The 27,155-nt window shown below is 34.2% G+C and overlaps 1 protein-coding gene across 1 annotated transcript; it reads left to right on the forward strand.

Annotated features, from left to right (window-relative positions):
• The first annotated feature begins 3,532 nt into the window (after nucleotides 1-3,532).
• Nucleotides 3,533-25,578, forward strand: LOC121368286 (merlin-like). The gene is made up of 15 exons (XM_041492946.1): nucleotides 3,533-3,775; nucleotides 9,240-9,368; nucleotides 10,213-10,419; nucleotides 11,420-11,571; nucleotides 11,962-12,037; nucleotides 12,395-12,529; nucleotides 13,011-13,085; nucleotides 14,301-14,414; nucleotides 14,665-14,787; nucleotides 16,041-16,172; nucleotides 17,157-17,242; nucleotides 17,816-17,933; nucleotides 18,658-18,809; nucleotides 19,352-19,511; nucleotides 21,157-25,578. Exons 1-15 carry the CDS (start codon nucleotides 3,677-3,679, stop codon nucleotides 21,205-21,207), a joined length of 1,809 nt encoding a protein of 602 aa, XP_041348880.1. The 5' UTR covers nucleotides 3,533-3,676; the 3' UTR covers nucleotides 21,208-25,578.
• The last annotated feature ends 1,577 nt before the right edge of the window (nucleotides 25,579-27,155 follow it).

Consider the following 27,155-nt stretch of genomic DNA (forward strand, 5'->3'; position numbering starts at 1 on the left):
AAAATTCGTTTCAAGACGAAAAAAATAAACCGTGATGGTATATCCATAAAATCTGTTTATACTAGTATACAATCCAGTGTTTTTTAAATGTTGAAATAGACCAACAAGTTCGGCTGTTGCATAAATAGTCTCGCCCTATATTTTTTGAACTTGTATGCTCCCGAATAACGCTATAAAGTCGAAGTGTAATTGGTTGATATTTAAATTGTTATTTATAGATGAAATGTCATGTGGACATGGGAAGGGAAACACCAGGATTCGCCGACCTTAGCTCCCAGTCATACACAATTGCAATATACATACACAATTGCGTCGAGTCTCCCCTGGGTTGTCATGCCACGATCTGAACAGATCAGGTCCTTCTAAGGGCCCTACGGGCAACCTAGGGAGACACCTCATCAGCCGCAGGTCCTAATTAACGAGCTACTCTCGGCCTACTAAAATCTAAACCTATACGCAGCTCCCTACCTTTTATTTTAGAACGACCACCAAAATTACGCCGACATTCCTTCATCAAAATGCGCCCCGTTTCTCTTTGGCTTAATCCTGCGGGACATTCCAAATTCCATAGCACCATACCAGCCCCCGCCTGTTATCGACTACGGTCGGACTGCTGGTTCTCCCTTGCAGACGGTCCTTCCTCCACCCACCCCAATCCTTTCCTGTCCTGGACGGAGGAGCCGGATGAGGCCGGCACTTGTGTCCAGGACAGGCGTGCGCTACAACAGCTTGCTCTGAATGTGCATGTTAAACAATTTCCCATTCCATTCTATTCCTGGATATGGGAGTCTACGCAATGCTGTTAGATCTACTGGTAGACCAGTAGAGCTAACTTTAATCAGATTGATTCATTATTATACATGTAACTTACATTACTTATGCATTACTATACACACCACAACACTATCAATTAATTATTATACGTATAATATACACTCCCCATTCATTGTTATACACATGCTATACACTACGTTTAATATTAAACAAATATTATATACTACCCATAAATTAGTACACATTAATGTACACTCCCCATTCACTATTATACTTATAATCTACATCTTACATTTATTGATATACCCATAATCTGCACTTCCCGTTCATTATTATTCATATAATCTACACTCGCCATTCATTATTATATGTAATATGCACTTCACATTCATTATTATACGTATAATTTACACTCCCCATTCACTATTATACACATAATCTAGACAACACATTCCGTTTTATATGTATAGTAATTAATGTACAGTGTAGATCATATATATAGTCATATTTGTGGAATGCGGAATACATTTATATACATTTAGGTTGTATGTATAATAAAAGAAAAGTGTGTAAAGCGTGTGTATAATAAAACATGTGGAGTGGATTATGTGTATAAAATATATCTGAAGTGTATGGTAATCCACCTGCAGTGGCGGATCCAGAACATCCATTGGGGGGGGGGGGGGGGCAGTGAAATGAGGTGGAATGCCAAGGGAACTTTGGGGGAGGTTTTTGAGGGGGGTCATAAAAAATGAAAATTAATACATAATAAAATTATAACTATCGCAAAATTTATGGGGGCCCGGGCCCCTACCCCCCTAGATCCGCCTCTGACCTGGCGTGTAGATTATATGTATAATAATGAATAGGCTGTGTACATTATATGTACATGTATACTAATTAATGTGGAATGCATATTATAATAATGAATAGTAATGAATGTGGAGTGTATATTATATCTATAACAAACATTCTAGGAGTACTAAAGCAATGCATATCCCCTACAGTGCCCAACAATGTTTTGTATCTCCTAAGTTCACGGGCCATAACTCTGTTAATATGAGTAAATCGCAATGAAAGTTAAACTTGATCTGTAACAGTGCATGACAAAGCTATATACAACATTTCATCTCAGTATCTTCAGGCACTAAAACCCATTTTCATATCTCCTAAGATCAAGGGCCATAACTCTGTTAAAATGAGTAAATCGCAATGAAAGTTAAACTTGATCTGTAACAGTGCATGACAAAGCTATATACAACATTTCATCTCAGTATCTTCAGGCACTAAATTAAAAAAAACAAAAAAACATTTTCATATCTCCTAAGATCAAGGGCTATAACTATGTAAAACAAATGGATAAATTGCCATAAAAGTCAAACTTGATCTGTAGTAGTACATGATAAAGCTATACACATTTCAGCTCAATATATTGAGGTTTTGCAAAAATAAGTCCGGAAAAACTAATTTTAGTTTCGCCAAAATTCAAGTGCTATATCTCTGTCAAAAATAGGTAAATCGTTCTGAAAACCCCCCACACCCAAACAACAAATGTTCGCATCTCCTAAGTTCAAGGGCAAAAACTCAGTCAAAAATGGGTAAATCGTTATGAAAGTCAAACTTGATCTGTAATAGTATATGATAAAGCTATATAGCCTCTATTAGAAACATACTTATCTGCCCTTGATTTTCATCGTGCTAAGCGGTCCCAATTAGCCACTAAATTATTTCCGGCGCGTTACGCTCCAGTCGCTTGCAACAAAGGCCCTTTGTTACTACTGAATTGTAGAGTAGTTGTCAACTTGTTCTTTTATTTTTTTGACGTTAATAAAGTTTTCTATTACTATTATTGTTCGTCAGATTGTGTGCAATATCCTTCTTTTACAGAAAAGAAAATGTACAATATGTTTTGTGCTCAACAAAAATACTTACGAACACGTTAAAACGGCACCTTAATATAGTTTTGAATTTCATATTTGTACATGATGTTATAATATGGTAACCATAGACTGTAACTTTAAGTCGACTTGGTCTAGTCTCTGTGAATCCTGATGTATGAGCTCCCAATACTTCGAATCCGTTCGTTTATTGATATGAGCATCTTTGCACTGCATATGTCCTAATAAGATAAAACAAAAATAGAGTTATGAAGCTTAGTTAATCTTGAAATCCATAAATAAATTATATTTTCAAATTAAGGAACATTTTCAAATTATCACATTTCGTATTTCATTGGAAATGAATTCAAAACTGACCTATAAGACAGCTGTATATATGTCTAGTCCTTGGATTCGATTAATATAGGGATTTTTTTTATTATATACATCCCCACAGACAGAACAGTATACATACCATGGGTCCAATGAGGAGAATCGATCCTATGAGTCATCACACCTCAGAGGAGTACTCTACCACTGAGCTAGATAACGGAATAATGATAAAATACCCTTTAAAAACGATATTTGATGAACCTGTCAACTCCGTTACGATTGAAAACATTTGACCCCAAGTTGGATAATCACCCAGTTAGCATCACAGAGTATTTATTTTCAGGCTAACTTAAACGTCACAGAGCAATCGAGTTCGATTGTCTTTAAATTGTTATCACATGTATATTTGTTATTAGTGTGTGTTATCATAAAAAATACGATACGCAATTCCTTTCCACGCTTAGAATTCGATCAGAACTACTGTTTAGATATCACTTTCATTTTCTTCTTTGTATACATCCGGTTAACTTCGTCTTCCGGTTAAAGTTTGCAGTTGTTTTTTTTAGATAAAATATGTGATCAGAATGAAATAACATTTTGAGAAACCAACTTTTTGGTGTTTCATTATGACCAGTTGGTTTAGACAAATTACCCCCAGGTTACCACGTTAAATGTCGTAAAAATAGGCAAACATGCCACTGGTATCGATGAAAAAACCCAGCAAAGGGAGCTCAAAGAGTTTCCCTGTGCGAATAACGACGATGGATGCAGAACTGGAGTTTGATATAGAGGTTATTTGTTTTGTCAGTAAATATGCCATATGAGAAAGTAATTAAAAGTTTAATTACAGGGCTCGAACTTGACGACGACAATTGCCGTCAGCGAGAGAATCTGGGTCGTTTCGCCCTAAAACCATTGCGAACCCTATGTTGGTTCGTTCTTAATAAGACCAGTTCACCCAGGGTTGGTTCGTTCTAAATCTTATTCGTACCAAGTCTTTTTGCCCCAAAAGTGAGTCGATTCGCCCCAATTATTAACAAATTAACAGCAGGGTTTATAATTATTAAATAACATGAATATATCGACATTAGTTATTTAAACAAGATAGAAATACTATAGGTAGTACTAAACCAAATAACTTCCGGCTGGGTCAAAGTGCGAGGTGCACCGAACTTTTGATAGAGAAGTGAACACCACAAGTCCTGTGATTGGTTATAAATGTGAGTGTATTGGTTGTAAAAAATAATAGTTTCATCTGGGTAAAAAAAAATTGCAATTTTATTTCATCTAGTACCAATGTGTCAAGTAGCCTTGTGCTTGAAACATGTATGGGGTACCTGTAAAAAAAAGTACTCGAATTTTGTGCGAAACTAGGGTAGTCATAGACGCTACCCGTTATCTCAGAAACGAGCAGCTTGACCCCCCTTTTTTTCTGATTCGTTTTAAGTGTAAGGGGTGGTAGTATTTATATCCGTGGCATTTATGTCGGTTGATACGTTACAGGTAGGAGTTTTAGCCACATATGTTACTATTGTTGTCTATGGGATTTGATTTGGTAGTATACACCCTATAGCACATATTCAGTGCATAATAAAAAATATTATGATTTTGTCATTTTATTTAATTAAACTATACTGGTTGATAAATTAGCCATCTCTCGATCATGCAAGTTCACAATGACCTTGACCTTGACAATAATCTCTGTACATGGCTCTGAATGGAGTTTGAATCAAAGATGTTCGGGTAATTTTGTCATTTAAAAATAGTTTTTTTCAGTAATTAATCAAAAATAAATGTGTTAAAGCTGCATGATTATTCCAGATATCACAACTATTAAAACCTCCAACTACAGTAGTCTATAAATAAAATATAGTCAGGAATATTGGTGGCTGCCAATAGTTTTGATGGTTCATTATGAACATCAGTATGGCCGATGGATTTGAAATTCGCACACCTGGTAACTTGAAGACACCCACACCCAGCATACAGGATTTACTCCCAACACTAATGTTCAGGACATTAAGTCATTACTTCATACAGGTACAGTCATGTTTGTGTTTCCTTCCTCAGACAGTGTATTTTTTTAATACTGATATTTCTTTGATGTGCCTGTTAAGGTCTTCATAATCTAGGGGTCAATCAAGTACATGTGTTTTAATGGAATTCTTTAAAGGGGTAGAGGTACTCTGACTATCTTTGTTGTCTCTACATATATACCTGAGTACACACACCCAACTGAAAGTAAATATCTTCAGGAGTTTTATTTTAAAACATTTTGTTGTTTAATATGACATATTGCATTTGTACAAAACTATATGCAATATATATGCTTTTTGAGGTGTACATTATATTAGGTTGCACTGTAGAAACAACAGTTTCAGTGAGGTTGTCAGTATATGTCAGAATACACCAGATCCTGGTTGTCATAAAGACACATAGCTGGACACTTTTTGAAAAATGTATGTTATCAGTATAGGTAGTACTAAACCAAATAACTTCCGGCTGGGTCAAAGTTCGAGGTGCACCGAACTTTTGATAGAGAAGTGAACACCACAAGTCCTGTGATTGGTTATAAATGTGAGTGTGTTGGTTGTAAAAAATAATAGTTTCATCTGGGTAAAAAAAAATTGCAATTTTATTTCATCTAGTACTAATGTGTCAAATAGCCTTGTGCTTGAAACATGTATGGGGTACCTGTAAAAAAAAGTACTCGAATTTTGTGCGAAACTAGGGTAGTCATAGATGCTACCCGTTATCTCAGAAATTAGCAGCTTGACCCCCATTTTTTTCTGATTCATTTTAAGTGTAAGGGGTGGTAGTATTTATATCCGTGGCATTTATGTCGGTTGATACGTTGCAGGTAGGAGTTTTAGCCACATATGTTACTATTGTCGTCTATGGGATTTGATTTGGTAGTATACACCCAATAAAACCTTTGAAACCCCCCCAAAAAACAACAACAAACCTGCAAAAAAAAGAGAAAGAAATTAATTATGAGTTTTTCGTTTGTTTTGCCCCCAGTTAATAAGTAAGCTAAATAAATCTTTATATGTGTTTGCTTTCTGTCTTTGGCAATCTAGCTGTTTACTTTCTGTCACCTGGAACTGGGCGAAATCAGACTAGGCCTACTCACCTATTTTATGTGTACGTTGTGAGGGCAGTGTAATATATATTAAAAAAGATGGAACAAATAAAAATGAAGAAAAGAAATGTTTTATTTTCAGCAGATGTTTCAACCTGAAAAGAAAAGAAAAATTAATTAGATCTGCTCGAATTTTAGTATAAATTATCCGCATATTACTATTAGATAAAACTCTGTGGTTATTGACGGCAGTGTGTAACCCCCCCCCCCCAAAAAAAAATCCCGATATGTATGATAAAGCAATGAATAAATGTTTTTATTAACAAAAAAAAAGAAGGGCAAAACGACCCTACATGGGGGGCGAACCGACTCAGTTAAAGTACGAATGGACCCGGGTCAAAACGACGCAGGCGATCTAGTAACGGGGTGAAATGACCTGTTACCTCGGCGAGATATAAACTGCCATTGGTTGGGGTCGTCACTGATTGCACTTTTATTGCCGTCGGTAAAGCTCCTCACAGATAGTAAACTATATAAACCTGTATGAACATTACTTGCCAGTATTTAACACAGGCTTTTGGGTTCTGGTTGGAGTTAATGGGTGTTTAGTTAGTACCACTCGATGGAACGAGCCATGCGCGTACCAGGGCTCGCACTGTCAGTAGCCAGATTAGCCATTGGCTAATTTTTACAAAAAATGGCTAATAAAATTCGACAGTGGCTAAAATTTTAGCTAAGCCATTTTCTATCTTCTGATGTGAACAAATGGTTACATAATCTATCCATCACCTGAAATATAGTAAAAATACCAAATATTCAATTAGCGTAATTAATAGCAATCTCGCGACCGGTATTGAGAAGCAGTGTCATCCAGAATACAGCATAATAATGTTTGCTTATTTTAATAATCAAAGTTATTAATTTTAACAGCAACATCAGAGCTGTCGCTAGGATTTTTTGTTTGGGGGGGGGCAACTGAGTAGTTAATAGTCTAAAACTCCTTAAACAGTTAAGAAGAGAATTTTCTTTAAGTTTCTATAATGCTTTCCGGATTTTTTTTCGGGGGGAGGGGGGGGGGGGGCAACTGCCCCCCTTGCCCCCCAACTAGCTACGGCCCTGAACATGTATGAAAGCAAAGTCTGAAAGATCTGTAGCTTGTTATTTTAACTTTGTAAAGTCTTTGAACCAAAGTAATAAAAATGGACCAACAATGCGTGTCGGTTTCAATATACATGCAAGTTCAGGGCCACAAGACAAGTAGGCTGAGTTCAGCCAGACCAAGCAAAAAAAAACAACGTCCGCTAGACTGGTTTATGCTTCACATTAAACCCAATGTCCACATCAGGAACCAATCACATAGCGAACGTTAGGAAAACTTCCGTTGGCTGCTGTCAGTGTGCATATAATAGGTCAAGCTTGACAATCAGCCGAGACTGTTGCACATGTCAAGATACATCATTGTGGATATTAAACAATACGATTACTAGCCCGAGTACTCTGACTGTAAGAGAGCTAGATGGACATTTGAAAGGTTATACGCTCTCATTACAGTCAGAGACCAAGCTATGTAATTTTCTTTCAATCGCTGCCCACGAAAGAGTAGTCAAAGGTTCTCACTCTAATACCACAATAATCCTATGTTTGACATCAAATACATTTACATCAATCATTTTCGAGTTCCTTGATTTAAAATCAGATATTAATCATTGATACACACACTACAGAAAAAAAGCCAACAGCACCCACATTGAGCTAAGCTTCGGCAAACTTCAGACAGCAGAATTCTAAGTTTGCCAACGTATATTGTCACGTAGCGTCACATGATCGCCCACTCAGCCATTCCATCTATCTGGGGCCGTCTCATACAATAATACGACAAGTGCCTGACAATCACCCCCCCAAAAAGTTTGTTTTGTTTAACGACACCACTAAAGCATATTGTTTCATTGGATGTCAAATATTTTATCATAGTGTTATAGAGAAAACCTGCTACATTTTTCCATTAGTAGCAAATGATCTTTTATATGCACCATCGCACAGACAGGATATCACATACCACAGCCTTAGCTGAAAAAGATGCATTTTCATATTCATATATAAATATTCAGTACTGCATAAAACAATTTTGTCTAAGACATTTTCATTATGGCTAATAAAAATACCTTTTGGCTACAGGTATTTTTGATCCAGGGTGAGCCCTGGCGTATCCTGTATTGTCGTAGAATATACATTTTCACAGCATTTTGCCGCCCTGCTTTCGTGTTATACCCCCCTTTAATGTTTGACCACTCCCCTTTATTTTTCTGCGTCCTTCTTTATTTTTCCGCATCCTACTATAATTTACAGCACCCAGCTCTGCTATTTCAAAATGTACACTTTTTTTACCCTAAAAATCGTCAATCGGTCTGCACACTGAACATCAAAGAAACAAGCTGCAATGTGTACGGAAACACAATTGATGAAAAACTTCAGTAGCTTATGACAGTTATTGTTACGTAATTTAACTGTATTTTCAACACTCTATTGCACATTACCAATATCCATTTGTATGTTCGAAACACACAATGAACAATGAAAACATTTAATTTTTATCATTTCGGCAAAAAAAACTACAAAAAAGACATTGAAATGTGTCATGTGATCAGAACAATCATACTGTCTTTTGTGTCCACTGACTCTCATCTGATATTTTGTCATCAATTGTAGATTTAATTGGTCATAACTGGTGATTTTTACTTACTGTTATTTGTTTATTTAGCAATTCCTAATAAAATATTAGAAACTTTTAATTTTGTTAGGCATATCGTTGCTGATGAAAACAACAGACGTGGTAGTGTTCATCATTACAATCATTTATCGTGGGTGCCAAATAATATGTTGTTATTTATATTTAAAGAGCAGGTCAAAACAAATATGTCCTGCTAGGAACAAAAATAACCTGCCAAATGCCTGGAATGAGGAAAGTTTTGGGATGAATCATGAGCTACATGTAATTAGCAGACGAGATAATCGTGCATGCATTTGCCTCTTAAAAAATGACCTATAATTTTGGTGGGATAATTTTGTTTATTTCACCTGTGAGATGTAAACAAATGGATTGCTTTTTTGCAGCCCGTTATTTTGAGCCCTGATTTATGTACACATTTTGTCATGCTGAATACATTTCTTTTTAGAACAAGACGACAGGAAAGGAACTGTTTGATCTTGTTTGTCGAACCATTGGCTTGCGTGAGACATGGTACTTCGGGCTGCAGCATGTTGATTCTAAAGGATATATTGCTTGGTTAAAGTTTGAAAAAAAGGTAAGCCATGTTGATTAGGTCTTTAATAGGCTACTTAGTATTACCTGAATATGTTGTGGTGCTTTCAAACATTTTATAGTCAAAGGTGAAACAAGTTAGATGTCTGGAAGCATTATATACTTGTTGTTTACATACACAGTAACCTTTAACAAAAGTACAGTGTAGGAATACAATTGTTTAAACCTATGATACATTTGCACCACATAGCTCACTAGATATAGATAACACTTAATGATGGAATAGAAATAAAATCTTAGTTTGATGAAGCCATTTAATGTATAGGCTTACATATTAAGCATATTGTCTTCTGTAATTTAGAGCACTGATTACCCGTTACCTTTGTCATTAAACATTTTATTCAGTCCATTCCAATTAGTACTCTTGATTTCTGAATACCACATGCGCAATAGTTTACATACGTGTATATGTTTTAAGCTATTCATTCTCACATATTTACTTGATTATACTAAATCAGCAGGACATAATAATTATGCACAACCTGTCTTGAATACATCCACCGGGGAGTCTCAGCAGATATGCCCAAAATAGTCATGCTTCTCCCTTCAGTGGATGTAAGTACGAGTCTAATGGTTGATTGATTGATTGATTGATTGATTGATTGATTGATTATACTAAATCAGCAGGACATAATAATTATGCACAACCTGTCTTGAATACATCCACCGGGGAGTCTCAGCAGATATGCCCAAGATAGTCATGCTTCTACCTTCAGTGGATGTAAGTACGAGTCTAATGGTTGATTGATTAATTGATTGATTGATTGATTATGCACAATATAACAACATTTGTAATGAATACTTCATCTGTATTTGAATTATTTCAGGTACTGGACCAGGACGTAGGAAAGGAGATTCCCATTCAGTTTTTATTCCTGGCCAAGTTTTACCCGGAGGACGTGAGCGAGGAGCTCATTCAGGAGATCACGCAGCACCTGTTCTTCCTGCAAGTCAAGCAGTCGATCCTCGACATGGACATCTACTGCCCTCCAGAGGCCTCCGTTCTGCTGGCTTCGTACGCTGTCCAGGCCAAGGTGGGGCAGTCTCACTGTCGTCTCACAATAAATCAAACCTATATACTGTAATATATTTAAAGGAATCGTCACAAGTGTTTTTTAGTATGTGAAATATCAGTATTTGTCAAGGCTCTGCTGAGACAAATTCCGATTAATTAGACGAGGTTGATATTTTACATATTAAAAAACACAAGTAGCAAATTCTGTTTATCCTATAACACTTATAAAGTAACATTTTAATTCAATATTTGGTAAAGTTCTGAAGTCGCCTCACCAGTAATATGATGTCAGACACTTTAAATCTCATCAAAACGTTACGCTCAGGTATACAAGTCTTTTGCTGTAAACAAATAACCCATTGACAGCAAAACATTATTAATCAAGTTAATAATGATATATATCACATGGGTTTATAACATGGATATTATGGGTAAGTTATAGAATAATAACATAATACAATTTAACTAACATACTAGCATATTGGATAATCATATACAAGGAGACTGTCGCTTAAAATGGTATAGTTTTAGAAGAAAATGCCCTAAAAACTAAACAAAAAAAAAAATCAAAATACTTTTGAAATATGTGCCTGAAAAAATTGTTAAAAAGTGATTCATTTATACAAAATTGTATTCAGCGTATACTGATTTAATAGGGTTTAGCAAGTTTTGGATAATTTAACTTTTTACAGGATAACAGGCCTCCAGATTTCATAGAAACTATTTTTTCCAGTAGTGTGTAGCCAAAATCCCAGAACTGAAAGTCTGTTACCTGGATGTAACATAACCCACCATTACTGTAATTACTGAAAAACGGTTTCCCCATGGTTTCCAGTGATCATAGGGCACAGAACAAAAATTTAAATAATAAAAAATCTCATAAATTTGAAATCCTGAGATCTGGGATAAGCTTGTTTATGCATGTATTTCAGTTATTTACAGTCATTTTTTCCCAGTACAAAGACATTTATTATCACAGATTAATTTTATTAAATTAATTAAATGTGATCCTTTCTCAGTATGGTGATTATGATGAGTTCACGTACAAGCCTGGGATGCTGGCAAGTGAGGACTTGTTACCCCAGCGAGTGATTGACCAATACCAGATGACACCCGAGATGTGGGAGGAACGAATCAAAGTGTGGTACGCTGACAGGAGGGGCATGACACGGTAATACACTTTTACCCGGATGATAAAATATTTGTTAGGTCGACTCAGAATATGTCAAAAGTGCTATTTCATGGCACTTTAATGTTAAGTGATATAACCAGATCAAAACCCGATAAGAAGGCAAATGTATTGCTTGGATATCTAGTCTGTGCAAGGTTATTAACAAACCAAAACTGAAAAACTAATCTGATAATGAGGCAATATTCTCTGCTCATAGTTTTTAAATTAAATATATATTTATAACAACAAAAATGCCAGTTTCATTTGAGATTAAATATATATGATTTGTTTGTGGTATTTTGGCAAAATATAACCCGGGATATCTGTTGCAAAAATACTTTGTGTCGATGCATTTTTGTTTTAATTATTTTTAACTTTCTATTTTTACAGGGATGAAGCAGAAATAGAATACCTAAAAATAGCACAAGATTTTGAAATGTATGGTGTGAATTACTTTTTAATAAAGGTTGGTGACATTTTATCTGCATTCAGAAAATATGTGCGTTAATAATGTCAAATATCAGATGTAACTATATTTTTTAACATGCCAAAACATTTGAAAAATGAGTAGATAATATGACAGTTATTGTGGTGAAACACTGTTTATTTTATTTAACATTTGAAATACCTACCAGAAGGTCTGTTTCAGCCAATATGAAAAAATATATCTGAACATTGTTAAATAATATGCCTTTGCTAAAATAATTCATTGTTTTTCTTTTTTTCTTTTTTTAAATGTCAATATTAAATCACAATTTTATATTTGTTTCAACTGTTTTTGTTTTTTCTAAAAATAATTTTACATTATTTTAAACTATTTCAGAACAAGAAAGGAAGCGATCTTTGGCTTGGTGTTGATTCAATAGGAATTAATGTTTATGAAAGAGACAATAAACTAGCTCCAAAAATAACATTTCCATGGAGTGAAATTAAAAACATTTCATTTAAGGACAAAAAGGCAAGTATTATCAATTTAATGTAATCAACTTTATGGGGTATGATGTTTAAACATTTTTTATTATTGATTACATATATGTTAGTCTTTATTCAAAGAATAAATAAGCACAAAGACAAATTTACCCCTTTAAAATTTTAACAATCTTTTCTTAGAAACATGGCACTGCTTGTATAATTGTAGTGTATCACCCATTTTGGGAGCAAGATGTCACTCAGTGGCAAAGAATTAGTCTGAGGTGATTAAGTACTAGGAACCAAACACTGAAGTTTTATAATGTCTCTTTATCCATCTGCATATGTGCCAAAACCCAAAAAAAAGTCTCACCAAAAAAAAAAACTAATGTCAAAAGTTTTACCTTTAATGAGAAGGCTTAGAAACAGCCAGCTGTGTTTTGCATGTTAAGTATTAACAGTGATCTCAGTATCTCTGTCTGTTCAACATACTTTACAAATAATGTAATTACTTTTTGTTATTATTTCAGTTTCTTATCAAAAATGTTAAAAAAGGAGCCAAAGATTTCTCATTTTATGCACCAAAACTTAGGATAAACAAATTGGTAAGTAAGTTTCAAAATGGAGACATAATAGCTTCAACTCTAGTGAAGAACTCCTTATATTTAACTTTTACTTTAAAAAGTCCTTAAATTTGGTTTGAGATATTTTACTGAAAATCTTGTAACCAAGTTGTTTTTAGTGAACAAAAATGTCAGTCTATAGTATTTCTTAATATACTAATGTTATGTTTTAGTTTTAAAGTTTACTTCTGGTGAAAAGACTGGTTAAAGGAATGCTTGCGCAAGACTTTTGGACTGGTATGCATATTCAATGATATATAATGCACATTGTTGATTAATATCAACAAATATAATCTTATAGTTAATTAATAAAACAGTTATGTGTGATGGCTATTATATATAATGGGCGCAGCCATTTTTTACCATCCCAGTGAATACACCCTCTGGCGAGCTGGTGGTTATATAATACTTAACGTGTTTGTCAGGAATTAGTCTTAGAACTGAAGAAACAAAATGTACCTGATTTTTGCAGATGCATCGCAGTGTTCTGTAATAATATCCATCCCAGACACACAAAAAATATGTGCCTGTTTTATTAAAATCACAGGGTATTGTGTGATAACCGGCCACCCCTAAAATGGTAATGCACATTATCAGCCGTCCTGCTTTATTACTTTAAATAATTCTGTAAAACCTTTGATTAAGTCTAAAATTACAAAACTGATCAATTACGTAGTCCCAAAGAAAAGAAAATTATCAGTTGGGTATCGTGAGTGATCATTTTTGCTCCATAGGTCTAATAATATGCATTTTTTCTTTGGATTTTTTAAGAGAGAAAAATACTATAACCCCATTTCGTTCTATTAATTCAAATTGAAATATATTTAGTTAAATAGTTTATTATATTATCAAGTCATTTATGTTGTTTTACAAGTCAGGTTGATAAAAGCGAAGCACCTTGTCATAAATGACTGCGTTTGTTTACACTGTGCATACAGGAGTAGGTCGGAGCTGACATCACCTCACTGCAAGCTATAATTCTGTACGCACTGGAAACAAAAGAAAATGGCTGCCCCCAGTTAGCAGGAATAATCATGTTTTTTTATTAACTATAAAATTATGCATTTTTCATTTGTTAAAGTGTCAGTATGTATTGGTGATCCGGGTATGCATCTTACCAACATGCTCATGTTTGAGTTTACTGTCTCTTTAATATTGTTATAGTACTTGTTTTTGATTAGTGTTTACATTTGACAGATATTGGAGCTGTGTGTTGGTAATCATGAATTGTATATGCGGAGACGGAAACCGGATTCAATGGAAATTCAACAAATGAAAGCTCAGGCTAGGGATGAAAAAGTCAGAAAACAGGTACCTGTTTCAGATTAAGAATTAAAAACTAATTTCTGTTAGTTATGATTTCATTTGCATTATCAGTTTATGAAAGGAAGTCATTTTTTTCAAATATATAATACAAATTACCATCAAGTGTATGTTTGTAATATCAATAATTGTTTGGGTTTTTTTAGTCATGTGTGGTTACATCAAATTTTTTTTTAACTTTGGCTGTAATGTTGTTGAATTCTTTATTGAGCAACCAATACCTTTATTTATTTTACAGCTGGAAAGAGCCAGGTTAGCCAAAGAGAAGCAGCTACGAGAGGAAGCCATGCGAGATAAAGAAGAGTTGGAAAGAAAATTTGTTCAGTTACAAGAAGAAGTTAGATTGTCACATGAAGCTTTAGTAAGTGTTGACACTTAATTTTTAACTTAAGAATGGTGGTCTTAATACACTTCTCTGGAAGTGTCAGATACTTGTAAATCATGTTCTGTGAACTAAATACTACAACCAGATACAGTGATACCCACTAAACAATTTTATATGGCATCTTCTTGGGAATTTTATTCAGCTATTTTTCATACCAGACAGTGCTCCGCAACTGGTGTAACAAAGGACGTGGTATGTATTATCCTGTCTGTGGGATGATGCATATACAAAAATCCCTTGCTGATAATTGCACTGGCAGGTGCAAGGGAGCACCAGCAGCCTGATTGAATCGGTAGCAGGCGGGTGGGGGTGGTGCTATGGAATTTGAATGGAGCCGTTAATGCCAAAGAGAAAGTGGTGCGCAATTTTGATGAGGAAATTTTGGCGCAATTTTGAACGGTCGGTCAAAAGGTAAATGGTCGAGCTAGTATAGGTTTTGAATCGAGAGTAGCTCGTTAGTGGATCGAGAGTAGCTCGTTAATTATAGACCTTCATTAAACTCCAGTAGTTTCAAGTTCCTTTTATTAGTCCCCTACGGTCCAACCGGAGGGGACTCTAGGTTTTATCTCCATCCTTCTGTCTGTCTGTCCATCCATCTGTCTGTCTGTCCCAAATATAGTTTTCCGAATGTGTTTTTTTAGAATGTCTTGAGATATTCACCTAAAATTTTGTGTATAGCTTAAACATGTACTGTTAAGATCAAGTTTGACTTTCATGACAATTTACCCATTTATGACAGAGTTATGGTCCTTGAACTTAGGAGATATGAAAATTTGTTTACCAGAATTTTGTGATGCAATGCCTGAAGATATTGAGATGAAATTTTGTATATAGCTTTATCATGTACTGTTACAGATCAAGTTTAACTTACATGATAATTTACCCACTTTTCATAGAGTTAGGAGATACAAAATGTTTTGGGTCCAGTAGTGGACATGTATTGCTTTAGCAGTACTCTCAGAATGCTTGTTTTTATTTTTCTCAATTTACATTTAAATAGCATACAATGTATCATTCAAACATGCTGTCCTGGGCATCTCGGCTCTCTATGGTCTCTGTCCAGGACGGGTTAATAATTAGTCAAATAGAAGTCGGTATACTTGTTGACAGCTGAGATAAGAAATGTACATATGATGTATTACTGTGATATTGACATAGTTTACTTGTTGCTAGCAGAGATAAGTAATTAGTATATTGATATGAATTTAATTGAGTTTTATTTTTATCAGCTGAGGTCCGAGAAGACGGCTGATTTGCTCGCAGAGAAGGTAAAGATCATGGATGAGGAAGCATCCCTGTTACGGGAGAGAGCACAAGAACAAGATAACGAAGTCCACCGGATCAAGTTGTCAGCCATCAAGGTAGAGATCCTCCATGTTGAATGTTTATTTATGCACTTCTCTTTGTCATTCGGTAGATTATTACAGTGAAATCTGTCTAAACCGGATGATGCTGGGGACCTAATATTTATCTGATTTAGATGGGATCCGGTGTTTAGAAGGTTGCATTGTAGAATTTAGAAAGTTCGTGACCATGAAATGTGGCCAGTTATGACAGGATTCTGGTTTGTTCAGGGTCTGGTTTAGACAGGTTTCACCGTATATAGTAATATTGGAGAGCAGGATAGGTCAGAATATGTTGAGATACTTTCTTTTTATAACAGTAAACTTCACTGTAACTTGATGGTTGCTATCTGTTAAGCATACTACTGAATCTAATTCAGTAATTGTATAGGGTGGTCTTTGCTGAAGGTAGTCTTTTGCCAGTGTATAAAATTAGTGCTGTCAGTTGACGGAATATATATATTTTTTTAAACTTTACTCGTTACAAAAGTTACTGGACCAGGTCTAAAATGGCTGTAGGCAGGCTCAAATTACCAAAGATTAACATTTTGTCTATGGTGAAAATATTTTAAAATGGCTGTAGGTAACAAATACATGGGACGAAAGACTAACTGCCGAAGTTAGGAATAAATTATCGTGACTTTTTATGGAAAAGAAATGAGTAAATAAAGAAGTTGTCAACATCTGGTAATGCCTGATAAACCGAAAGACCACTCTTAAATTATTTAACGTTTATGTAGAAAATAATTTTGGTTTGGTTCAAAACATTAATTGTTTAAATACATGTGTTCAGATAATTGCTGTTTTAAAATAGTTACTGTTCAGATCATTGGTAATTTAGTGTATATGTCCAGACTATAATAATTTCTGTAGTTCAGTTGGACATTAAGGTTACGGTCATTGGTAGATTAGTGTAGATGTTCAGACTAATTAGTGCAGTTCATTGTATTGCCAGCGATATCGCCTACAAAAGCCTTTAATGGATGATAATTTGTTTTATAGACCGAGGAAGAAAGAATATTAATGGAACACAGAGCGCGAGAAGCTGAACAAATTGCTTCCAAGCTGCTGGAAGAGTCAGAAAGAAGGTATGGCTGGTGGTGTCTGCATTGTGGAAATTTAATGATTATTTTTGTGCTAGATATGCTTTGAATATCAGACTTAATATTTGTTTATTTTAGATTTATGTTTTTCATGTTATGTATTCCTATGTACGTTATATGTCTCAGATATATAAATAGATATAATTTACATGTAATTTACATATCTTGTCTGAAATAACATGGGGAACAGTATAAAAATAATTAATACACAGCTTGACAAATATGACTAAAATAGGCATTTATTTTGTATTTTGTCTGCTTTCTGCCCACTTTCCTGGAGTTTGTGAAGTCAGTATCAAATGAACTCCATAACTTTCATACAGGATATGCAACATAGTAACAATTGAGCGAAGATGTGTATAAAAAAACATGGCTGGATTGTATGCATTAATTACAATGCTGATTATTTTGTACGATATGAAAAATAATGTGAATAAGTAGAATATATAAATGATATTATCAGAATTGATTTTTGTGGTGTTTTTAGTTATGTGGTGGTGTGTTAAAAATACACTGATTTGTGTTATCAATGGGGTTTTTTCTGCTTCTTTATTACAGGGCGAAAGAGGCTGATGCAATGAAGGATGAATTATTGAAGGCACGCATTGCAGAAAAATTTGCTAAAGACAAGCTGTTAGATTTGACCCGACCTGAAATCAACTTTGGTATAGGACATGTATGTTGTATTTGCTACATACTGGGATATATTTGGGTTATGTGATATGTTACTAAAAGTAGTTGTAAGTCACATAATGTATCAAGGGCTGACAACCTGTACTGGTTATGCCCACTCTTTGCGAAAACGAAAGTAGTCCACAATTTAACTTGTTTGTTAAAACTAGATTTGTGATGCAGATGGGGCATGTATGTAATAGGAGTGAGGCAGAGCTCTATAACTGGAAGAAATGAATAATAAATAAACTCTGCAAGTTGAATGATGATCAATCAGTTAGTGCTGACCAACAAACCAACCAACCAAATGATCTGTGTGCACTCTCTGCTCCAGAACATAGTGAGGCACCAGAACTCCTGAGCTTGACCTTGACACATAACCTTACTGTGGATTCGAAACTGCATTTGCTAACAGCTGAAAACTAATTCTTGTCGCACCAGTATGCGAGGTAGTGTAGGATTTGAAAATGGGAATACGTACACAAATATGTTCTTGCCTGTTAGAAATGTATAGGAACATGTTCTCTGCACCAGAACAGAGTTTCGAATACACAGTTTGAGTATAAGGGAAATGTAGTCATAATTCAGCAGTGTTGTCCCCAGGTCAGTGATAATTCACATTGATCAGAAGATGGAAAGACAAACACCAAACAACAGCAAAGTTAAAATTTCAAGAAGGATGTGGATTGTGTTAAAACAAATTTTTATTATATTAACACTCTTTTCAGGGTTTTACGCAATTTTCTGGTTTAAGTCCAGATCTCACCAGTTTGCGGCTTGGATCAAGATCTCTGTCAACAACAGATAGTTCAATGGGCTTAGGTTGTGATCCAGTGATGGGTGATATGGATCAGTTATCACTGGAGATTGAGAAAGAAAGGTTGGTTCTCACAAATAATTCCGAACTTTAAATTGTCGAAATTATAATGTAGATAGTATCTGGTAGATGGCAAACAACACCTGTTATTTATCAGTTCTTTGCTATCACTGCTTAGTTGTGATAGTACTACATGCACACCTTAATATTCTGTAAATCAATAACCATTGCTTGTGAAGTTTTTTTTAGTGAATTCAGATAACAATAATAAAATAAATGTAAAAAACCCTCTCTTTTTTGAACAGGACATTAAAATATGAATAGAAAATGTGATATTTTTTTCTTTCTGTACTTACTATCACATTTGGCTTTTGAAAATATAACTCTTAACCAATGCCATGGCCTCTGGTTTCTGCTCTAATGGCAATTGTACACTGTACATTTAGTATGTGTTTTTCAGCCAACGTGTAGTTTATCATTTCCAATATTGCATCCAATAGCCGATGTATTTTTTATGCTGGGGTGTCATTAAACATTAATTCATTCATTCATTTCCACTATTTTTAAAAAAGTATTGTATACATTTAATTGTGTTTATCATTTAGAGTCGAATACATGGAAAAGAGTAAAAACCTTCAAGAACAGCTAAAAGATCTTAAAACAGAAATTGAAGTGCTAAAGGTGGAAGAAAAACAGACCGACTTAGACAGACTGCATGAAGAAAGTATACAAAAAGGAGAAACGAAGTACTCCACATTGAGAAAGGTATGCACAAGGCCTAAAATATTAAAATAATCTCAAGTCGTTTTAAGTTTGTGAAGCAATATAAGGATTGCAAGCCTCGAAGTTTGTGACAGTAGTTGGCTATAATATATGCTCTCATGGGAAAGTACTTATAAAAGATCCTTGCTGCTAATTAAAAGAAGTAGTATGTATGGATCAGGGTTTTAAATATTTTTATTATTATTAATCAGTTGCCTTGTGGTTAATATCTAATGTCAATGTCAGACAGTTTCTGCACCATCAGTTTGGCTTTAAATAAATATATTTTACCATAATTTCACTTCATATTCAGTTGTTGTTTTTTACAATATTTAGTACAATATTTTCTTAATTTTAAAAAAACATTTGGTAGCACTGTTGCATTAAAACATTTCCAGCATTCTGAAAATGAAAGCATCATGCAACTAATTTATTATTATTGTATGGAGATGCAAAATGATGTTATTCGAATATTGACATCATTCAAATTTACAAACAGCTGTATTATTCGTGTGCTTAGTCATAATAAAAATAAACACACAAAAACACAATTCCCCCACCCACAAAAAAACAACAACCTGGTTCTGCTTACCCCTGTCAAAATAGTTCTGAGCAGAAAGTGATGTTTTCATGTACATTTCGGTATGTTTTTATTTTTCATAATTTTAGAAAAAAATATTAAATTTAAGTTTAAAAAATTGGTGGGGAAGAGAAAAGTCTGATCAAATATAACATTTTAAGTAAGGAAATGTTTTATTTAACGACATACTCGATACATTTTATTTATGGTCATATGGCGTTGGACATATGGTTAAAGACCACACAGATATTGAGAGAGAAAACCCGCTGTCACAACTTCGTGGGCTACTCTTTTCGATTAGCAGCAAGGGATCTGTTATATGCACCATCCCACAGACAGAATAGTACATACCACGGCCATTGTTACACCAGTTGTGGAGCACTGGCTGGAATGAGAAATAGCCCAATGGGCCCACTGGCAGGAATCAATCCTTGATCAATCGTGCATCAGCCGAGCGCTGTACCATTGAGGTATATCCCGCCCAACACTTTAAGTAATTACCATTGGACATGTTATATTTAGTGTGTACAAAGCCAAAACGATGGTGTCGTCAACTGTAATAGCTTCCTAACTAAACATTGAGTGGAGGGATCTTTGAAAGATTATTTTGTTTCACTTTCTAGACACGTACAGAAGTTCTGTTAAATAGATAATAGGATAAAGCCGATATCCTACATCATTAACTAGTAAGGCTGCTGTTCTGTTATTTCAGCTACATTATATGATGACCTAGAGGTCAAATGAGCAATTTTGTAATGTAGCTATGCATGTGATGTCACGTGTGACGTCAAAAGTCATGATCTGCTAGTCTACATTTATGACTTTGCTTTAATCGGTCATCATAATCAGCCAGTAGAAACAGTGGCTGCAGGATAAATTACTCTTTTCCATATGATAATTAAAATATTTTGCCTGTGTTTGGGAAAACATTTGTGATGATAATATTTTATGATGATTTGTTTGGTGTGTTTTGGTTATTTGATCTACTATTGTTTATTTGATCTACTATTGTTAACCTCCTCAGTTTTCTTTATTCAGATATTACATAACTGGATTTTTATCTTTCAGATTGGATCCAGCACTTCCAATGCCCGAGTTGCCTTCTTTGAAGATTTATGAAACAAAGCAAAACAGAATCTGAGAACAACTCTAGAGTCTTTCAACAGAATGTGATTTCTGCAATAAACAATAACAGGAAAGTAACAGCAGTTGATGTGGAAGCAGATGAGAGTTCAACTGAAACACCTTTCTGTGTGCATTCAGAACAAACCGAGCGTACAAAAATACTGATGCCTTAGGAGAGTTGTAGTTCTTCAGCATAGCAGATGCAAAGTAAAGTGCCAAATGTTTCATAGCAAAACTAGATCAGCTTCAAAGTTGCTAAGTTTTCTCATGTATGTATTTACTGCTACCTGACAGTGTAACATAACAATACCAGGGTCCCATTCCACAAAGCGATCTTAGCCCTGAGATCACCTTAAGTGCATAGCTACCTTATGCACTAAAGTGATCTTAGTGCTAAGATCACTTCATGGAACGGAGTCCAGACAACCAAGTTGTATTGCTTGTTAGACATTTTTTCTGTATATTATGAAATGCAACAAACATAAATGGTGAAGCCAGAGTATTTCCCTATTGGTATTAAACTACAGTAAAGTACTCTTACAACGAACTGGAAGAAACCCTGATGGTTAGTTCATTATAGCAGTAGTTTGTTGTACACTTTTGTACAACTTGGTTATCAATGTATAGGAAGATAAAACGCGACTTTACGGTCAGTTTGTTCTATGAAGTAGTTCGTTCTGAGCATGTCCGTTATAAGTGTACTTTACTGTAGTTGTAAGGGTCATGCTCCACACTTGCTGCCATTTAAGCTCTCAGTAATCATACTTAAGAGTGTGCGTACTGAGGTTACAGAATCCACAGTGCCTTCTAGTAATAATTCAGTTCAATGCGGGGTCATACAGTCAAGAGACACCTCCAAAATCAAACTTGAAAGTGGGTCAAATTCGTGGGTGGTGGTGGTTTGGGAAGGTTGGGGGTTGGTGGGGGGGGGGGGGGGGTATATGTGGGCTACACCTCATTGAGCTTAACAGTAGCTGGGACTTGAATCTTTTACCCACCAGTCTAAACCTAGCTGATCTGTCCACTGTAGTACAGAGGCTGTTATTTCTCAGATTTTTTTCTGTGTAGAAAAATGGTCCAGAATTTTTTTCTTTTTTTTTTCTTTTGTAATTTTATGCAGAGTAGACCGACTGGTAATGACTGGGGCCTAACTAAAAATCCTCCTCTTAAGCAACATCACATCGACTCTGCAACTCTTTTTACACTGCACTGTGAGGTAGCAAAATTGCAAGAATTTAGTCAATTAGGTTCATGATTTAATACTGTCCAGTTTTAGCAATCTCTATGGCAGCTTTATGCAAGGTTTTCAAGGAGCTACATGTATGTCACTGTGACTGAATATCATAGTGAGGTTCAGTGTTAATGTGACCATTGCAGTGAGTGTATTAGCATGAGTGTGAGCCTCCCGGTGAGACAATGAGCTACAACTAGTTGAAAAACTAGCTATTTTTGTAGGCTTTTGTGTTTTGGGTGGGGTTTTTGTTTTTTTTGGTTTTTTATGACAGGTTATGTTCCGAGGATAATGAAAACAAATTTTTTCTTATTCAGCACATTATTTGATTGGTTCCTGATGTGGTTTTACTCTTATTTGGCTGAACTAAGCAAGTTAAATTGATCTCTGGTAAAATTTATGAAAACATCCCACCAAAATGAGAAAAATGATCTTATGATTATTTTCATAAATAATTCTAATAATGCAAAGAAATTCGGCTATTAGTGGATTTCGTGACACATGTACAAAGTATGACAAACACCTTTATTATATATTTTTGACACATCAGAAATATTCATCATTTAGAAACTGTACAGAAAGAAACAATCATAATATCTGTGATAAAATAGCCTTGCAGTGTGCAATTTCTTTTTGATTATTTCAACAACATCCATAAAATGATTTTCAGTTTTGCTTCTTTAATCTTTTAGGATGTGGGGGTTGTTGAAATGAAAGTCAAATAGTTAAAATTAAGTACTATTTATTATTGGTTTGTGAATGTTTCAATCAGGCTTTTTTAATCTCAATTATTACAACTACTGCAGGCAGATTTTGCTTATTTTCAAACATTTCTCATTTAAAATGCTGCTTTTTAACAGCTTTATCATGGATGATGGTTGCTTTTGTTCTTAAACTATGCAGTTTTTGAGACATTGTTGTTATTGTTTTGTCACAGTGTAGATTTTTACTGGCTTTATCCTTCCTGTATTTTGTTATAAATAAAACCATTTTCAAAAGTTGCCTTATTCACATTAAAATGTACATTCTCCCGTACTGCCATAATAAATATAGGGAGGTGGTGATATATCGTGCATGTAAATTATTTTCCGCTGTATTAGAATGCTGTCTCATATTGACATTACCTCTGTAAAGATTATAGGCAGTGTTGCTTAACAATTTGTCGATTGAATTGTGTGACTTGATATATACACTGTTGATACTTTCCTCTTCGGCTTACACTCACTACCATAAACTGTTTTATGAACATTTAAAGTGGGTAGCCTTAGCCAAAAATGGATCAGATAAATATTTTTTTAATTTGTGGCTACATAACTATAATTCAATAAAACATGTCGCTTATGGTAAGTATTTTGCTGGTTGAATAATGTACTACAAAATAAATGTATATATTTTAAGATGTTATAATTTTGTTGGGTTGTAGTAGGTAAGCTGCCATATGACCCTGTATTTAGCACAAGTTTAGACATTTTAAAATATAAAATATGCAAGTTTAGACATTTTAAAATATAAAATATGCAAGATTAGACATTTTAAAATATAAAAAGTGCACATTTTTATACATACATATACATGTAATTGAATCGGATACAGTTTTAGACATTTTAAACTAATTGTTTTTAGCACATGATTGATGTAGTATACTTCATTTAATCGGACGGGTATTTTATTTCAACATACCAAGGTCAGTAGCTTTGGTAATTATAAATATTTGAAATAAAATAGTGTCATCTTCAAGGTGCATGAAATTTGTTTTACAAATAACTAAAAGCAATCGAAGGTACTTGTTATGATTTTTTTTAATATACAAGAACAAGTCCTTTTTAAATTTGGATATGTTAGATGTCCAATTCATCTGTGATAGGGTAGCAGTTACTTGACAGAGGAATCAACAGTGTTACAAACACATTGCATAATGGCATGTAAATACCTGGAAGTTGTTTTTAATGTTTAAAATGGCTCCTTGTATGTAAAATGTATAATATTATATATATATATATTTTTTCATAAAGAAAGTGGAGAAAGCAGAGTTGCACCATATTTCAATGATTCGGTTATACATTGTTTATGGTGCATGTATATTACCAAGTGATGATCAGGATTGTTCATTTGTTTGACAGCATAATTATGTCATTATATATCCCTCCCCCATCCTGAACATTATCAGTTTGTCTACAAACAAATTCATACAAATACAATTACACAGAAAAATATCCAATGGTTTTGTTTTGGTTTTTCTCTTTTTATAAAGTTGAATGTGCTGTAAGGAGCAAATACAAACCTTCTGGACACTTAAATCTGCAATCTTGAGTATATTTTAAAAACAAACATTTTCATCACTTGGACCATCCGCATCCATTTTCTTCCCATAAAATTATTAATTCATCATTCTTTTTTGTGTGTGTGATAAAATGGGGATATAAGTTGCAGTTTTAATGTATGCATTTTATATTTATTAAGTTATCATTAAAACATTTGAAATTCAAACCATGACAAAATCAAAATCTGTTTATTAATGACTAGAAGAAAAACATTTTATTATTGTGGGGAGTATATTTGGTTTATAATATACTGACTACATCACAATTTTAAATATAAAAGTCACTGGTAATCAAACTGCTGGGGTACTGTTAGAACAGATATCCCTTCTTTTTTCTCTTCTTTCTTTTTTGTTTATAATGATGCAGTGGTGCTTGTGATTTCTGTAGTATTACATGGTTAATTTTACATCAGTTAACTAGGCATTGTCTTTATTTTAGTTTATTTTTGATTCAAAAGAATACATTTAATTTAATGTAATAATATAATAATTATAAGTAATATGTTTTTTCATATAGTGGTAGAAATGTATTTTTATTCAAAGGCACAGACCTTAGTTTCAACTGGTAAAAATGGACACTAAGTTTGGATAACATTTACAACAGAGTAAAACAAGAGTCTGTGAAGTTGAAACAGTGAAATACCGTTAAAAATAGACGAAAATTCGACTCCATAACGGTTACTTCTCGGACGCACGTGCGGTTTTAAAAATATAAAAAATGCATTTTGTGGTATTGGAAACACCAGGATGACCAGAAAGACTTCAGTTGTATGGAAATGGATAATCTAAACAATAAAAAATAAGTAAAGTTTGATTTCAGGTGATCATAAACGGTTCTAATAGTGAAATATATGCCTTAGTGTTTAAAAACTGGGGTCTGTCCCTTTAAAAAAGAAAGAAAAAAATGAAATTCTGGTCAGTGATTTATTTTTCTTAACAACTCTGCTGAATGAGAGATTGTTTATCAAGTTTATTTCACATTCTCTCTTACAGCAGTAAGACTGTATTATAGGTCATTGTGACATGTAAATCATACCGTATATCATATTTCATTGAAGTGCAATACATTAATTTTGATCAAGATGTTCATTTGTGTATATTGATGTAACTGAAACACAGAATCATGCAGTTTTAAATTGCATGTGTCGTATGTTTGGTGCCATACTTTTCTTCCACATGTTTAAAAGTGATCATAAACATAGACATTTTTTCATTCTTCTACTCATCAAGAAGTGTAATTGTTCAATATGTGTGTCATTCCACATTTTTCAGAACACATTTCCATCCCACAGCTACAGATTATATAATTATGCTTGCTGTATGCTACGGGGATGAATTTTAGTGAAGATTAGTATGGCTAAAAGTAAGTTCTTGTTTAGTGTTGTGTTTGCTTATATTTTTGTCAAAGGGTAGTGGTGCTAACTAGTACTTAATACTATTTGCAGAGTTTGCATCTACATTGAATTTTCTAATGCTATTTTATCAAGTGTTAAACATGACAGAATTCATCTTAGATTTGTAAATAGTTTCTTTGCACCCCTTTTCTTCAGAGGTCTGATGAAGTGCACATATACTTACCGGTATAACAATGTTTTTCAGGACTATTTTTGCCAAATCGTGCATGTTTTCCTGAAGGTTCAACAGTTGCTTTGACAATAAATTGCTACCCGACACCTTATATAATGTGACATAAGGATTGTGTATGATGTGACCTAATTAGTTTGTACATCAGTATCATGACATCTGAATTAAATATTCATTTTCAGTGTCATGGTTTGGTATAGAAGTAATAGAGAATGTACAAGGGGGTGCAGATTCATGAAAAATAATTCATGAGCCCTGTAGGGACAAGTTAATTATTTTTCATGAATCTGCACGTCCGAGTGCATTCTCCAATTTAATCCATTATTCATTAAAACAAATTACGTGACTGCTAAATTAACTACTATTTTATATTTTTTCATGAAAATATTGGTTAAAATGGCAAAAAATATTTACAAAACTAATAACTCATAAAAATAGGATCCTTTCAGACCTAACCTGAACGATTCGGCCAGGAAATTGTCAGCAGTGGATGGCTGGCATTAATGCATGATGCACATGCTAAACTTGTAATCTCTGATTTCTGATTTAGTTTCTGACAATCTTTGCTGTCTTCCACCAGAATAAATTACTATCATTAGTATCAGGTTTATAAGACTTAAATTTCATATTTATTTGATGATGCAGATTTTGGGCCTCGTGGGCTAAAGCATTATACTTGTTTACAATGAATACGTTCTGTCAGTAGTGGGTTCGATTCCCTGACCTGAATGCATAAAAAGTGCTTTGTTTCGCAGGTGTTGATTCTTCAAAAATAATCTACACAAAGAACAATAGTGTGGTGTGACA

The sequence above is a fragment of the Gigantopelta aegis genome, chromosome 3 (genome assembly GCF_016097555.1).
Source record: "Gigantopelta aegis isolate Gae_Host chromosome 3, Gae_host_genome, whole genome shotgun sequence".
Classification (NCBI taxonomy): Eukaryota; Metazoa; Mollusca; class Gastropoda; order Neomphalida; family Peltospiridae; genus Gigantopelta; species Gigantopelta aegis.

Coding starts and splice junctions, on each gene's coding strand:
- LOC121368286 (XM_041492946.1), top strand. CDS start 3,677: ATGCCACTGGTATCGATGAAAAAACCCAGCAAAGGGAGCTCAAAGAGT. Junction 14,788..16,040: donor GATTGTCACATGAAGCTTTA/GTAAGTGTTGAC, acceptor TATTTTTATCAG/CTGAGGTCCGAGAAGACGGC. Junction 17,934..18,657: donor TCAACTTTGGTATAGGACAT/GTATGTTGTATT, acceptor CACTCTTTTCAG/GGTTTTACGCAATTTTCTGG.